General features: G+C 34.7%; 1 protein-coding gene across 10 annotated transcripts in view; it reads right to left on the bottom strand.

Moving 5' to 3' along the window:
• The window catches only part of PHF14 (PHD finger protein 14), a 199,117-nt gene that overhangs the window by 92,733 nt on the left and 91,077 nt on the right, over positions 1 to 15,307 (bottom strand). For 9 of the 10 annotated variants that reach the window (XR_011566179.1, XR_002180486.2, XR_011566178.1 and 6 more), the window contains exons 15-16: positions 11,661 to 11,711; positions 11,421 to 11,542 (exon numbers count right to left, since the gene is read on the bottom strand). Coding sequence is in view for 6 of the 10 variants with exons in the window: in XM_019958462.2 (XP_019814021.2) it covers positions 11,421 to 11,542; positions 11,661 to 11,711 (173 nt within the window). In the remaining 4 variants the exon portion in view is untranslated. Of the gene's footprint in view, positions 1 to 7,833; positions 8,940 to 11,420; positions 11,543 to 11,660; positions 11,712 to 15,307 lie in introns of those variants that run through there. The other variant, XM_070787539.1, reaches the window with a different exon arrangement.

The raw sequence follows: 15,307 nt of genomic DNA, 5'->3' as shown, positions 1-15,307 counted from the left end.
AAACTATAAAAACATTGATGAAAAAATAATGGATATCTGAAAATCTGAACAAATGTAAAGATATACCTAGTTCATGCATCAGGAAACAATGCTGTTAATGCTTCCCAATATTAATGCTCCCCAAATTCATCCACATATTCAACACAAAACTAATCAAAATCCCAGTAGGCTTCTTTTGAAACACTGTGGTTAAATATATGTAAGATTTACCATTTTAACTGTTTTTAACTGTACATTTCAGACACACTAAGTATATTCACACTGTTGTGCAAGCATCACCACCATTTATCACTTTACACAATTTAAACTCAGTACCTATTCAAACACTAACTCCCCAGTCACCCTGCTCCTGGCAACCATGACCCCACTTTCTGTCTCTATGAATTGGACTACTCTTAAGAATCCCATATTAAGTAGAATGATACAACATTTGTCCTTTTTTGACTGGCTTATTTCAGTCAGCATGAAAGTCTTCAGTGTTCATTCATGTTATAGCATATATCAGAATTTCCTTCCTTTTTATAGTTGAAATATATCCTGAGGGCTTCCCTGGTGGCTCAGTGGTAAAGAATCCACCAGCCAATGCAGGAGACGTAGGTTCGATCCCTGGATCAGGAAGATCCCCTGGAGAAGGAAATGGCAACCCACTTCAGTATTCTTGCCTGGGAAACACCATGAACAGAGAAGCCTGGTGGGCTAGAGTCCGTGGCATCGCAAAAAGTGACTTGACTTAGTGACTAAACAATAACAACATGTATATATCATATTTTTTTTATCCATTCATCTATTAATGGACACTTGGTTTGTTTCCACCATTTGACTACTACTAATAATGCTGCCAGGCTTCCCTGGTAGCTCAGCTGGTGAAGAAGCTGCCTGCAATGCAGGAGACTCTCGTTCAATTTCTGGGTCGGGAAGATACCCTAGAGAAGGCATAGACTGCCCACTCTGGTATTCTTGGGCTTTGCTGGTGGCTCAGTCGGTAAAGAATCTACCTGCAACGCAGGAGACCTGGGTTGGGAAGATCCCCTGGAGGAAGGCATTGCAACACACTCCAGTATTCTTGCCTGAAGAATCCCCATGGACAGAGGAGCCTGTAGGGCTGCAGTCCATGGGGTCACAAAGAGTCAGACACGACTGAGCGACTAAGCACACAGCAATAATGCTGCCATGAATATGAATGTATAATATCTCTTTAAGCTCCTGCTTTCAATTCTTTGGGGTATACACTCTCTAGAAGTGAAATTTCTTTTTCTCCACATCCTCCTCCAAACTTGTTATCTTCTATTTTTGTTTGTTTGATAATAGTCATTCTAATGGGTTTGAAGCAGTATCTCATTGTGGTTTTGCTTTGAATTTCACTAATGATTAATGTATAGCATCTTTTCATATGCTTAATAACTGGAGAATTTCTTTGGAAAAATGTCTGTTCAAGTCTTTTGCTCATTTTTAATCAGTTTTTTTCATTGTTGTAAATGATTTGTTGTTCTTTTTACACTCTTGATATCAATCTCTCATTGGATGCATGATTTGCAAATATTTTCTCACACTTTGTTGGCTGCCTTTTCACTCTGTTGGTAATTTCCTTTGACACAGACATTTCTAATTTTGAATGAAGTCTAAAATGTATATTTTTGTTGTTGTTGCTGGCCTGTGCTTTTTTTGGTATCATATCCAGGCTTTCTTCCTTTTAATAAAAATGGAAAGCTCTTTCTGACACTCATATGAAAATGCAAAGGATCCCAAATAACAAATAAGCTTACGATAAGACCTCAATAATCCAGACATTAGTACTGGCCTAGAAATATGTACATAGCTTGATGGAACAGAATACAAAGTCTAGAAACTGACCCTCATTTAAAAAGTCAATTAATATTTAACAATGAAACCAAAGCAACTTAATGTAGAAAGGAAATGCTTGCTAGAAATTTCTTAGAAAATTGGTGCTAGAAAACTAGAAATCCACATGGGATAATAAACAAACCTTCCTTAACTATACCTGAAGTTAAACAAAAATTAACTTCAGATGAACCACACAATCTCAGTATAAAAGATAAATCATAAAGCTTTTAGAAGAACACAAAGATAATTTTTGTGACCTGGACCTAAGCAAAGACTTCTGAGATAGGACACAAAGGCATTAATCATAAAATAAAAAGTTGCTAAACTGAACTTAGTAAAATTAGTAATTTCTGTTCTCTAATACCATTAAAAAATGAATAAGCAGGCCATAGATAAAGATTGTATGTCTGAAAAACATGTATTTGCAAAATAGAGTATATTAAAAACTCATATAAACTCAATACTAAACATACAACCCAATTTTTTTTTTTAATGAGCAAAATAATTAGCTCACAAAGGAAGATATACAAACAGCCAGTGAGCATATAAAAATGTGCTCAACATTATTATACATCAGAGTAATGCAAACTAAAACCACAGTGCCATTCCCTCACACATTCATTAAAAAGGCTGAAATCAAATAAAACTAAACATGCCATTTATATGTTCTACAAGAGGTAACTTCTAGGGGAAAGAAATGCAATGGTTGCCTTTGAGAAGAGGGAATGACTAGGAAAGGGCACAGCTCTTGAGAGTGAAAAAAACTGTTCTACATCTTAATAGAAATGGGGGTTACATAAGCGCATCATAAAAATTTTTATTACATGCTTTTCTTAAAATTCACCAATTTATTCATTTAACATTTATGCATTTCACTGTTTGTAACTTTAACCACACACACACACATACACAAGCAACTACTGAACTTAATAGATTTATTTTTGCAGTGGTTGGGGCTGGCAATTCTGAAACTACTTCCTATATATTCTAAGCTTGAGCAAATAGGAAAATATATTGTCCTGAAACCTAAACTAGATAAGACAATTTATGAATACATTTTTATATTTCTATGAAATATTTCTGTGAAATATTTCAATTTTTATAGAAATGTTCCTATGAAACTGTTTCATCTCGTTTCATCATTAATTCAGAATTTACAACCTTTGGGCAGCTTAATTATTGTTTCTCTAAGTAGTTTACAGAGTCTGGATTTAAAAACACTGAACAAATCACATGTAACTAGACTTCTATAAGATACAGCCATTTTTCCTACTTGAATTTTAATGTCTGTTGTTTACATCAAAATTATTAAGATCATATTTTGTCAAAATATTTTTAAAAATATATCAGATAGGGTGACACATAATGAAACTTTAAATAGTTGCAATGTTTGCATTTTTCCTACTTATCTTTGATTAAAGTGAAAGTTGCCCAGTCGTGTCCGACTCTTTGCGACCCCATGGACTATAGCCTGCTAGGCTCCTCTGTCCATGGAACTTTCCAGGCAAGAATACTGGGGGGGTTGCCATTAACTTCTCCAATCTTTGATTACAAATAGAAAGAAAAATATCTTTGTTAATCAGTGCTCAGGCTAATTTCTTTATACATTCTAGCATTATTCATATATTAAATGCTGGCATTCTTATAGAGTTTTAATTCTGGTATTAAGCTGATTGCATTTTTTTAAGTTAAAAATAAGTAACCAATCTTCAAAAATTATAATAAACTTTCAAAACTAAAGTAGACCTCACTAGGTTTTTTTTTAATACAAAAAGCTTAAAAATCAATTGTTAAACAAAATGAAAATTTAGAAATATTTTCTCAAAATATGGATATAATGATGTTAAACTCTCCAGAATATGACAGAAGTTTCTGAATTCTATTCAATTTTAATTTTACTTATGCATTAGGTGATGTTGTTTGGTATTCATATCAGAATTCCTTGAAAATCTGTTTCTATAAACTATTTCTTATTATGGTTATTCAAAAAGTAAAAGTTTTTTAAGCAGTTAAAAAATCTAAGAAAAGGAAATTTCAAGTCATAATTGTACTCTTCTGTTTAAATTTTCAAATAATTGCAAGTGCTTCATTAGTTTGTATTTAGAATGCTACACTTACCTTCCCTTTTGATGAGAATCTTGTTAAAGAATTAGCACATTTCCTCAGGCTATGAGTTATAGGAAGTCTATATGTCTTTCAACATCTTGATATGCTACTTTATCCTTGCCTTTTATGTAAAATTAGATTTTTATATCAGATTTTTGATAATATTTTAAGCCTATTTTATATTAAAAATAAAAATTAGAAAGATTTAATATATGGCCAATGATTCTGTAACGCAACCTCCTATGAAGTGTGTAAGCCATCAACTACCACAGGGAGGCGCTCTTTGCTCAGTGACTTGGAGTAAGAAGAGGGGAGCTATAAGGATATGTAAAACAGAGACTGTGCCTTCTAGATGGCCATACTTGCTAGACAGCCAAGTCAAGTAATATTACAGCACTAACAGCAGTGAACTTCAAGAAGAGATATATCACACAGGACATCAGGGTGACATGAGGGGATACATTTTACTACATATAATTGAAAGAAATATTAGATCTCCAAGCTTTGGAAACAATCCTTTAGAACACAGCAATTTGTACTACACCAATCACTGACTCAGGGTTATAAAACAAAACAAAACATTAAAACCTATCCTTGAAACTGTTGGTAAAAATAAGGAACAGAAACAGAAGATTAACCAGAAATGTCTTTGTGCAGGAAATGTTTTTAATAATTTGAAATTTATTAGAAGAAAAATCATTTTACAATTTGTTTCTAATTTATAAATATCCAAATAATATACATTTGCACCATCACTTGACATTCCTACATAAATACGCAAATTTTATCATTAAGACTGATCACTGTGTGATAAACTACATAAGAAATAATAAATTAGAAAGTGTATAATCAAAATAAATCATGCTGAATATTTTAGTCAGTCAGTTTAGTCGCTCAGTAGTGTCCGACTCTTTGTGACCCCAAGGACTGCAGCACGCCAGGCTTCCCCCATCAACAACTCCTGGAGTTTCCTCAAACTCATGTCCATTGAGTCAGTGATGCCATCCAACCATCTCATCCTCTGTCGTCCCCTTCACCTCCCACCTTCAATCTTTCCCAGCATGAAGGTCTTTTCAAATGAGTCAGCTATTCACATCAGGTGGCCAAAGTACTGGAGTTTCAGCTTCAGCATCAGTCCTTCCAAAGAATACTCAGGACTGATTTCCAATAGGATGGACTGGTTGGATCTCCTTGAAGTCCAAGGGACTCTCAAGAGTCTTCTCCAACACCACAGTTCAAAAGTATCAATTCTTCGGCGCTCAGCTTTCTTCACAGTCCAACTCTCACATCCATACATGACTACTGGAAAAACCATAGCCTTGACTAGACGACCTTTGTTGGCAAAGTAATGTTTCTGCTTTTTAATATGCTGTCTAGGCTGCTCATGACTTTTCTCCCAAGGAGTAAGCATCTTTTAATTTCATGGCTGCAGTCACCATCTGCAGTGATTTTGGAGCCCAAGAAAGTAAAGTCTGTCACTGTTTCCACTCTTTCTCCATCTATTTGCCGTGAAGTGATGGGACCAGATGCCATGATCTTCATTTTCTGAATGTTGAGTTTTAAGCCAACTTTTTCACTATCCTCTTTCACTTTCATCAAGAGGCTCTTTAGTTCTTCTTCACTTTCTGTCATAAGGGTGGTGTCACCTGCATATCTGAGGTTATTCATATTTCTCCCAGCAATCTTGATTCCAGCTTGTGCTTCTTCCAGCCCAGAGTTTCTCATGATGTACTCTGCATATAACTTAAATAAGCAAGGTGACAATATACAGCCTTTACATACTCCTTTTCCTATTTGGAACCAATCTGTTATTCCATGTCCAGTTCTAACTGTTGCTTCCTGTCTTGCATACAGATTTCTCAAGAGGCAGGTCAGGTGGTCTGATATTCCCATCTCTTTCAGAATTTTCCACAGTTTACTGTGATCCACACAGTCAACGGCTTAGCACAGTCAATAAAGCAGAAATAGATAGGAGATACCCCACGCCCAAGGTCAGGAGGGGCGGCTGCACTTGCTGGACCAGCAGTGAGGAGATACCCCACATCCAAGGGCAAAGCAGAAGCCCCAGCAAGATGGTAGGAGGGGTGAATATGCATTTAGAATCAAACCCCATTCCCGCCAGTGACACTCAGAGGGCTCAAACAAACCGTATGTGCACTAGGACCCAGGGACCCCACAGAGACTAAGACAGAACTGTGAGCGTCTGCTGTGGAGGTCCCGGTCAGTGGTGGTCTGCTGCAGGGACAGGGGCTCTGGGTGCAGCAGACTTGGGTATGGCATAAGCCCTCTTGGAGGAGGTTGTCATTAACCCCACCATAGAGCTGCCAGGACTGGGAAATAGACTCTCGGAGGGCACAACAGAAACCTGTGCACCAGGACCCAGAAGAAAGGAGCAGTGACCCCACAGGAGACTGCCCCAGACTTGCCCGTGGGTGTCTGGGTATCTCTGGCAGAGGCGTGGGTCAGGTGGCCTGCTGCGGGGTTGGGGGCACTGAGTGTAGCTGTACATGCAATGGATCTTTTGAGGGAGGCCAACTCTACCTTCATTGCCTCCATCACAGTTTGGCCCCAGGTAAACAGCAGGGAGGGAACAGAGTTCCACCCATCAACAGAAAATTGGATTAAAGATTTACTGAGCCCTGCCAATCAGAACAAGACCCAGTTTCCCCCTCAGTCAGTCTCTCCCATCAGGAAGCTTCCATAAGCCTCTTATCCTTATTGAGGGCAGACAGACTGAAAACCACAATCACAGAAAACTAACCAATCTAATCACATGGACCACAGCCTTGTCTAACTCAATGAAACTATGAGCCAGGCCATGTAGGGCCACCCAAGACAGACAGGTCGTGGTGGGGAGTTCTAACAAAATGTGGTCCACTGCAGAAGGGAATGGCAAACCACTTCAGCATTCTTGCCTTGAGAACCCCATGAAAAGTATGAAATATTTTAGGCAATCTATCAAATGTAATCAATTATTCTTAAGAGAAATGAAACTTAGTTTTATTTTTTTTAAGTACTTTAAAACAATCTATTAGTATTTAAAGTGATCTTACATTCTGTGAACATAGAGTTATAAATAAGATCTGCTCTTAGTCTAACCGAATCTCTGGGGAATAAAACACCCCTTACTATGACCCAGGCAATCTATAAACCTCCAACAAGCTAAAACAGGAAAGGTAATTATAAATTGAAAAATCTGAATTATCACAGAGACCAATATTTGAAATAATTGATAAATATGAATTTGTGTTTGTATTCCTAGTAACTTAGAATGACATCAAATTGTTTTGAGGATGGCACTCAGAAGCTAGATGTTTAAAATGCCAAATAAATAAAAGTGCTAATAACAGTGTTAACAGACCAAATAAACATCCTAACCTTGTAACCAAAATGGTTCAATACCTATATAATTTGCCATATACTCAAATAAGGAAGAGCATATAGTAAACAGTTAATGGTATAGACTTAGCTATAAAAATAAAACACCTGCACAGTTCACTTCCTACCCTCAATGCTTCTAAGTAATGGCCACAATACAAGATAAAACTAAAGATGTTATTTAAGAGGACTAATGGATTTTAAGGATCTTAGTTTTAGGAGACCTTTTTCCTCTCTCCTATCTCCCATTAAGCAATAAAATGTGTCCCACTGAGTTTAAAATTTGAAGCCTAAAATTTTGGTCTTATTCCTAACTTGATAGTTTGATAAAGATGTGTAGAGAACAAAAGCCAACCTACCTCTAAAATCTATCTTTTGAAAATAAAATATGTTCAAGAAGAATAATCACTTTATTTCTACTTTTACATTAATATATCAACTAACATTTCAAATTTGTGATTCCTAGTCCTTTACCTAAAGCACAGAAAAAAACCACTGCTCTTTAGCGACATGAAAGTAATCCTCCTTTATTAAGTCTTTTAAACATTTTATCATATACTGAGTGAACAATTTGTTCTAGGAACAAATTAGAATACTAAATGTTTTTAAATTAATTCAGCAAAGAATAATCGGTCACTCCTCATATGGCAAAGTCACTCATTTGCCACGCATTTACTGAGAATTAAATGTCCCAGGAACTGAGGAAGCAAAACCAAGTAAGATATCACTAAGAGCTCAAAAGTACCTCCAACAAGGAACATTCAGAGCAAAAAGATAAATATCCCCAAAGACCTCATAATTTGAAGACAGTTTCAATTTGCCCTTTAGCATTTAACTGCACTAAATAACACAGAGAAATATATTTTCAATAGGAAACTTTCCAGTTAAATTTTAATTAAGTTTAAAAAGTAGATGGCAAAAAAGGAAGAACTATTTTTTTTAATCAATATAATAATGTAAACCCATTTTTCATCCTTAAGACACTGATAACTTTCATATTTCCCATGTTTAGAAGAAACAGTTGGTCAAATCATTTTAGGGACCATGTTTCAACAAATTCAAATTTTTTGTCTCCCTTATTGCAAGAATAATCATATACAAAAACAGGACAAGCACACTCTCTAAAAGGTAAAAAAATATGTATTAGTATTATTAATGTAACATATTTACCAACTAGAACCCTTATTTCAGAGCACACATACATGTATTCTTTGAATTACTAAGTATTAATAATACCACTTCCCTACTATCTTATACAGAATAACTCATAAAGCTTATAAAGCATGATTGTGATCATGTACAAGAGAGGAAAAAACCAAGACAAAGAAATTCTAAATTACTTGTCAAAGACCTGAGAAAACTTAAAAGGCAAAACAGAAAATCACATTTGGAACCTACTATTACAGGTAACTGACAAATTGAATGCAACTTTCTCATGATATTAAAAAAAAATACATGTAAATTAACATATACATATTTACAAATAATTGAAAAAGCCAGGAACATCATAAGAATTTTTTATATAGCCTGAATTACATAGAGAAGTGTGGTTTCAAAATCAAAGCTGCTAAACAGCCGATTCCAGTGAGTCATGTACATTAGTTCAGAGGAACCTGAGAAAATACAGTATATTCAATATAATATTAATAATTAAATTATGACCCAAGAAGTTTGATTTTATAAGAAGACTTAATAAACATATATAATAAGTATTATGATCAAGCACTGAAATATATCTTCAGGGAAAAAAAGGTTAATTAAAATGTCTTAAAAGTAAAGTTAAAAAAATAGCATGTGTACATAATATTTAAGATGCAACTTAATCATAAAAGTGTGGGTTTTGGGGAGAGGGGTTTGCAAACAATAATGGTACCATTACAAAATAAAAGAGATCTTAGGGGAAATGGTAGATATTGGCTTATAAGCATACCTCTTGAAACACATGAAATTCTACATAAAATTCTTCTTTAACCCAAGAGCAATGTGTTTAAACTAAATGTGTGTGTGTGTGTGTGTGTGTATAAAATGTAGATAAAATATATATGTATTTTTAAAGAACAATCACATCATAACTATAAAACATTTTATGGTGAGGCTTTATATCCAGCTTATTTTGTTCTCAGAACATTATTAATATATAATGTTTATAAAACATTTAATTCCCTCTTCATTACCTCTAAAATCTTTGCAGAAAATCTGATATTATCTTGTTAACAAGGCAAAACTAGGGAGGAAAATTTGTATATCCATCATTTCTCGAGTAACAAAAATATCTTTACCTTCAGAAGACTTTCACAAAAATCCGACACTGGAATGTTATAAAAATGCAAGTGAGGATGAAAATTTTATAATAGGAACTGATTAAATAAATGAGAGGAAAGGCTAATAGATAAAAATGTTTATCAAGAACCAAAGAAAGGTGATACCTATTTTTTCTTTTTTAAGACAACTATAAAACAATGTCCTGGAGACACTCTTGTTATAAAGTGGTTTTTAAGATGAAAATTGTATTTACTTCTTAGGTTCTTTTTTTTCAAATGTATCACCAAATAATTTAAAATAAAAACCTGACAAAAACATGTAGAGTCTATACAAGAAGTCCTGCATCAGCCTACTATTTTAAGAAAATAAATAGGAGGTAGATATTTACATAGATTTTAATAGTTATAAAAAGAATAACCAGCTCTCTTAACTACTGCTTCAAAATGATCATGCCCCACAATGCCACTCTCAATTCTAGACTGAATTTTTGTTCATTATGTAAGAGTGCTTTTATGTTTTTTCTTTTATTTATTTGTTGTTTTACGCATTCCAGTATGTTATGCTTATGCTTGGGATTTCTTTTTTTATATAAAACAGAAGATCATGTTGTGATGAGAATTACTCATGGGTCTCTTCTGATACTAGAACTAATTTACCCCAAACTTAAATAAGCTTAATCTCCAGGAAAGCTCTCATGATATTCTACATAAACTATTTCAAAAAACAGTTGTTTAATATTACAGACTTTTTCAAGTCTGCTGAAGCACTCTGTATTTCTTCACTGGAATTTATACTTTTTCTTTTTCTACCTCAATGACGGCATAAAGTTGTGAAATTTAAAACCACATGCCTCTAATTTAAGAAATTTAAAAAAGCAAATTATACTTCTAATGACAAACAAATGACATCATTTTGGAAGCAAATATTTAAAATCTTATAAAGGTATTAATACACATTAATAATTTTTGAATCATTTAATTTCTATGCCATGAGTTAGTCAGGGGTTTATCAAAAGACAATTTTTGAAGGAAACCAGAAAGTGTTCCCATAACATACTAAAAAATTCTTTGTGTCACTGTCCTTTGAAAGAGGATACCTCTTTTTAGATAAGGTCTCCTTTTTCTCACCCACCCACTGCTTCATCTCACTAAAAGCTTTGCGCAATTTCATCATCTCAGCAAGAGAGGCAGCAAATGGCTAAAATTAGCAGTCTCTGGACCCTCAGGAATAGCCACTATGCCATATCACCTGAGATTCCTGATTAGAATTATGTCTGATTTAAAAAAAAAAAAAAAGTAACAAAACAAAACAAAGAAACAAGAAAACAAAACAGAAAACAAAAAATGTCTAACTAGGCCATCTTTTCACCTTTCTTTATTTCATAAGAGAGAAGCATTTAACACATTTTTTTTGAAAAATGATAAAGTACTAACAAAGCTCGTGTCAACATTACTGCTAAAAAACTTATCAACTTTTATATGCTAACAAAACTCAGTAATTTTATTGCTTTATGAGATAAAACATAATAACCTTAGCGCAAAGAGTTTAGATCAAATTATTTTTGTGGCCTCTATCTATAGGACACAGTCAACTTCTCATGTCAAGGGAAAATTAATTCTCTTGTTCAAAATCCAGATTATCACTCTTAACTATATCTAAATCCAGAGAATAACCATGTGTAGCACATTGGATGAAATTTGTTTCTGAAGTACTTTTTTCACTCAAGATTTTAAGAAAGGTCCTATACTGTGATTTTTCCCCCCATTTTATCTGCGATGAGAAAATGATTAGGATGGAACCTTAATCCCCTAAAGTCTCAGCATCCAGCTTACCTGACAAGATTTTCATTGTCTCCAGTTCCCTTGCAAGTTGCACATTCAGTTCGTAAATCTTCAGCCTTGGGCTTCTTTTGTAACACAGACTGCCTCTGTCTTCTCTCTCTAGGAACTCTTTCCTGTCATACAAGGAAGAAACAAAATATAAAATCAGGATACGAGGAAAACAGAAATAATTTTAAGCAAGGAAGTTTCTCAAAGTTTAGACTATGCAAAATATGCTTAACTTATTCCAACCTCATGTTTTTCTTCCTCAGGAATGAAGCTTCGTTTTCGTCCTCTGGTTCTCTAAAAAAAGAAAGAAAGAAAGAAAGAAAAATCCACAAAAATATCCAATATTTAATTAACAGTAAAAATAAATTTTTACTGCTTAGGTTAAGCACTTGGAAAGTTAGCAGCATTCCTAATTAATACAGTACTGCTCTATTACACTTTGTTACAATTTATATCAGAAAATAAAAACATGACAAATTAAGTACAGCCTATAGTAACAGTGCTTTACTTTTAAATAACAGATATCTGATAAGAAAAATAAGCTACAAAATTAGCTTGAAGATTTATGAACACCACAGATGTCATACTATGATGATTTATGAAGAACATTTAAACTTTCATAACTTATCAAGTATGACTGCTAGAGCTAACCCTGGACTCACAATACATCTACTGCATGCCTCTGTGTGTGTGTGTGTGTGTTTGTGTGCTGCACAAACACGTCAGAGTAACAAGAATCAACTTTTAACAGCTATGCAACAAGGGAGGCAAAGGGCTCAGATGTCTCCCAATCCTGGTTAAAATAAAATGAACTAAAACATGGTACAGGTGGCTTGAGCTTATTTACTTAAAACTCTTGAAACTTATATCCTGTATTTCAGAACACATTTACCATGTGAAAGACAACATTTGTATGTTTTAAAGTAATACAAGTACAACAGTATTTGCAGTCCATATGTTAAAAATCTCGACCCATGTAGCACAGACTCTGGAGATCTATAATTCTCACGTGAAGATCACTGTTCTTAAGAGAGAATGAAGAGAAAGGAGGCACCACTTTCAAAACTTGCTTCGTCTGACTGCTGAGATCAAGGAACATTATTCTCAAGTTACAATAGGGACCAAACAATTCTAAATTACTGTCATTTCAATTTGCCACAGTACTAAGTCACTTGTTATTTAGAACCCACATCCTGTTTAATCTGCTTCTCGAGGAGAAGGGGGCAACAGAGGATGAGATGGTTGAATGGTATCATCAACTCAATGGGTATGAGTTTGAGCAAACTCAGGGACACAGTAAATGACAGGGAAGCCTGGCCAGCTGCAGTCCATGGGGTCACAAAGTCTTCAGACACACCTGAGCAACTGAACAACAACAGATGACCAAGAGTTAAATAATCAGTCATTCAAAATACGTAAATTTAAAGACAACATATTCATTTACACTTACACTCTCAATCAGTATATTTTGATTATACTATAGAAGAAATTAGGAAGAAAAAGTAAGACTGTACCCAGGGAAAGGTTTCAAATGCAGTCCACACCAGACATGACTGAGTGACTGAGCACACATACATCTATTTATAATTCCGAAGAATTAGTACTATGCCTTGCTTCTCAAAATATGAATCATGGTTCATAAGCACTGGCATCCACTGGCAGTTAGAAATGAAGAATCTCATGCCCACAACAACATACTGAATTAGAATTTGTCTTTTCACAAGATCCTCAAGTAAGTCATATACACATTAAAGTTTGAAAACAGCCTTTAATACTGACAACACTTACCCAAGTCCTAATTAAAACCTTTTGGCTAGCTCTTTGTATAGTCATCTTTCCCCTCTATGACATTCCTTCCTTTTATGCTTCAAATTCTGCCCCCCTACACAATTTCTCCCAAAACTGGTAAGGACTATGTCATATTCATCTTTTCAGACCCAATTAAACTTAATATAATGCATATTATATAGAAATTCAATAAATTTGTTTAAATAAAATAAGTATTTGGATTGAAACTACAAATGAATACACCAGATAATACAAATGATAACACTGACAAAAAGGGTAAGTTATTGTTCCCTTCTCTAATAATCTATTTTCAATTTGCAAAAATTATGCATACAGCCATTTCAATAAGGTGATCAAAATTAATAACCACTGTTAAAGGAAAAATATTCAAATTACTTATTTTAGTTCTGCTGCTACTGCTAAGTCGCTTCAGTCAAGTCTGACTCTGTGCGACCCCATAGACGGCAGCCCACCAGGCTCGGCCGTCCCTGGGATTCCCCAGGCAAAAACACTGGAGTGGGTTGCCATTTCCTTCTCCAATGCATGAAAGTGAAAAGTGAAAGTGAAGTCGTTCAATCGTGTCTAACTCTTCACGATCCCATGGACTGCAACCTACCAGGCTCCTCCGTCCATAGGATTTTCCAGGAAAGAATACTGGAGTGGGGTGCCATTGCCTTCTCTGAACATCTAAAGAATGTTCAAACGGCCTTCACACATCTCTATATTTCTCTTCATTCAACCCATCTTTTGTTAAGTCATCTAGTTTTTGAATCATCTACTCACTGAATTAATTTTTAAAGTATACATGTCAATGCTCCAAGTTCATATTCTCAGTTCTTTTAAAAATATATAATTTTTACCATTTCTGATTAATACTTCAAACTTTCAAACCTCTGGTTTGATTCCATCAATTGGAAGCTTTATATACCCATGGAAGAGCTAATCTTTAGGTAGGTTGGTAAGGAGTCCAGGGCCCTCAAGGAGGAAGGGGTCCAGAGCCCTCAAAGAGAAAGGGGTCCAGGGCTCTCAAGCAGGAGAAAAGGACAAAGGTTTTTTTCCTACATAGCTTTGTCTTAGTCAACATAACAATCTATCTTGCTGAAGGCCAAGTTTCTCCTTAACAAGAACATTCTGACTAATCTTGTTATCTTAAGACATATATTGTGGGAGTGGGTCTGTTAAGACCTTTCTAGTGTTAGTTCTAATCTTGTTAATTTAAGATGTATGTTGTGGGAGCAGGTCTAGTAAAAGTATATAAGGCCTTGATAAGACTAGTGAGTTTCTGGCACTATCCTTCCCCCTTCTGATGTCTATGTCAGAAACTTTCTCTCACTTTTTATACTTTAATAAAACTCTGCTACACAAAAGCTATTGAGTGATCAAGCCTGGTCCCTGGTCCTGAAGCTAAATCTTCTTTGGAGATAACAAGTCCGACGTCATTCACTGTAAGCTATCACCCATACTGCAATTACCATCATAAAGTATAAATAATGTCACACTGATCCTATCTCATAACTACAGTTACGTATCTCTACGTTTATAAATTGTTTTATATTTTATGAAAGTAGTATTTTTAAATGACTAAACATTTATAATTATCTAAGTGATTTTAACTTAAGTGCACATATTACAAGAAGGTAATCATTTACGTATTCCTGCAGTAATTTTAAATAACTAAATACAAGAAACCAACATAAACAATTTCTAGCCAGAAAAACAAGGTTGTTACTAGCAACATGAAATTATAGCATCTTAGAGTTCTGAGAAAGCAGGTCACGGAAGTAACTTGATCAGCTGTGATCACACAGCTGATAACTGACCGAAGGTGAACTTCAAACCCAGGTCTCACAACTCTCAATTCAGTGATTTTTCTTGCATGATAAATCCAAGATTAATAATTTAATTCCACATAGAGATGAGTAAAACTATCAAAAGAAAGCAAATGTCTTATTCTCCCTTGATAGTTAAATAAACTGTAACACTCTTATGTCTAAATGAAAAGTTCTTACATTTTGAAAAAAGTAAATGAGACAAAGGAGACAAGTCTACCCAAAGGAGTGGAGACCAATACCTCAAGCTGACTCTATATTCTACTCAATTTG

The sequence above is a fragment of the Bos indicus genome, chromosome 4, assembly GCF_029378745.1.
Source record: "Bos indicus isolate NIAB-ARS_2022 breed Sahiwal x Tharparkar chromosome 4, NIAB-ARS_B.indTharparkar_mat_pri_1.0, whole genome shotgun sequence".
Classification (NCBI taxonomy): domain Eukaryota; kingdom Metazoa; phylum Chordata; class Mammalia; order Artiodactyla; family Bovidae; genus Bos; species Bos indicus.
The sequence above is the reverse complement of the archived record's forward strand: the minus strand, read 5'-3'. Positions and strand labels throughout refer to the sequence as shown.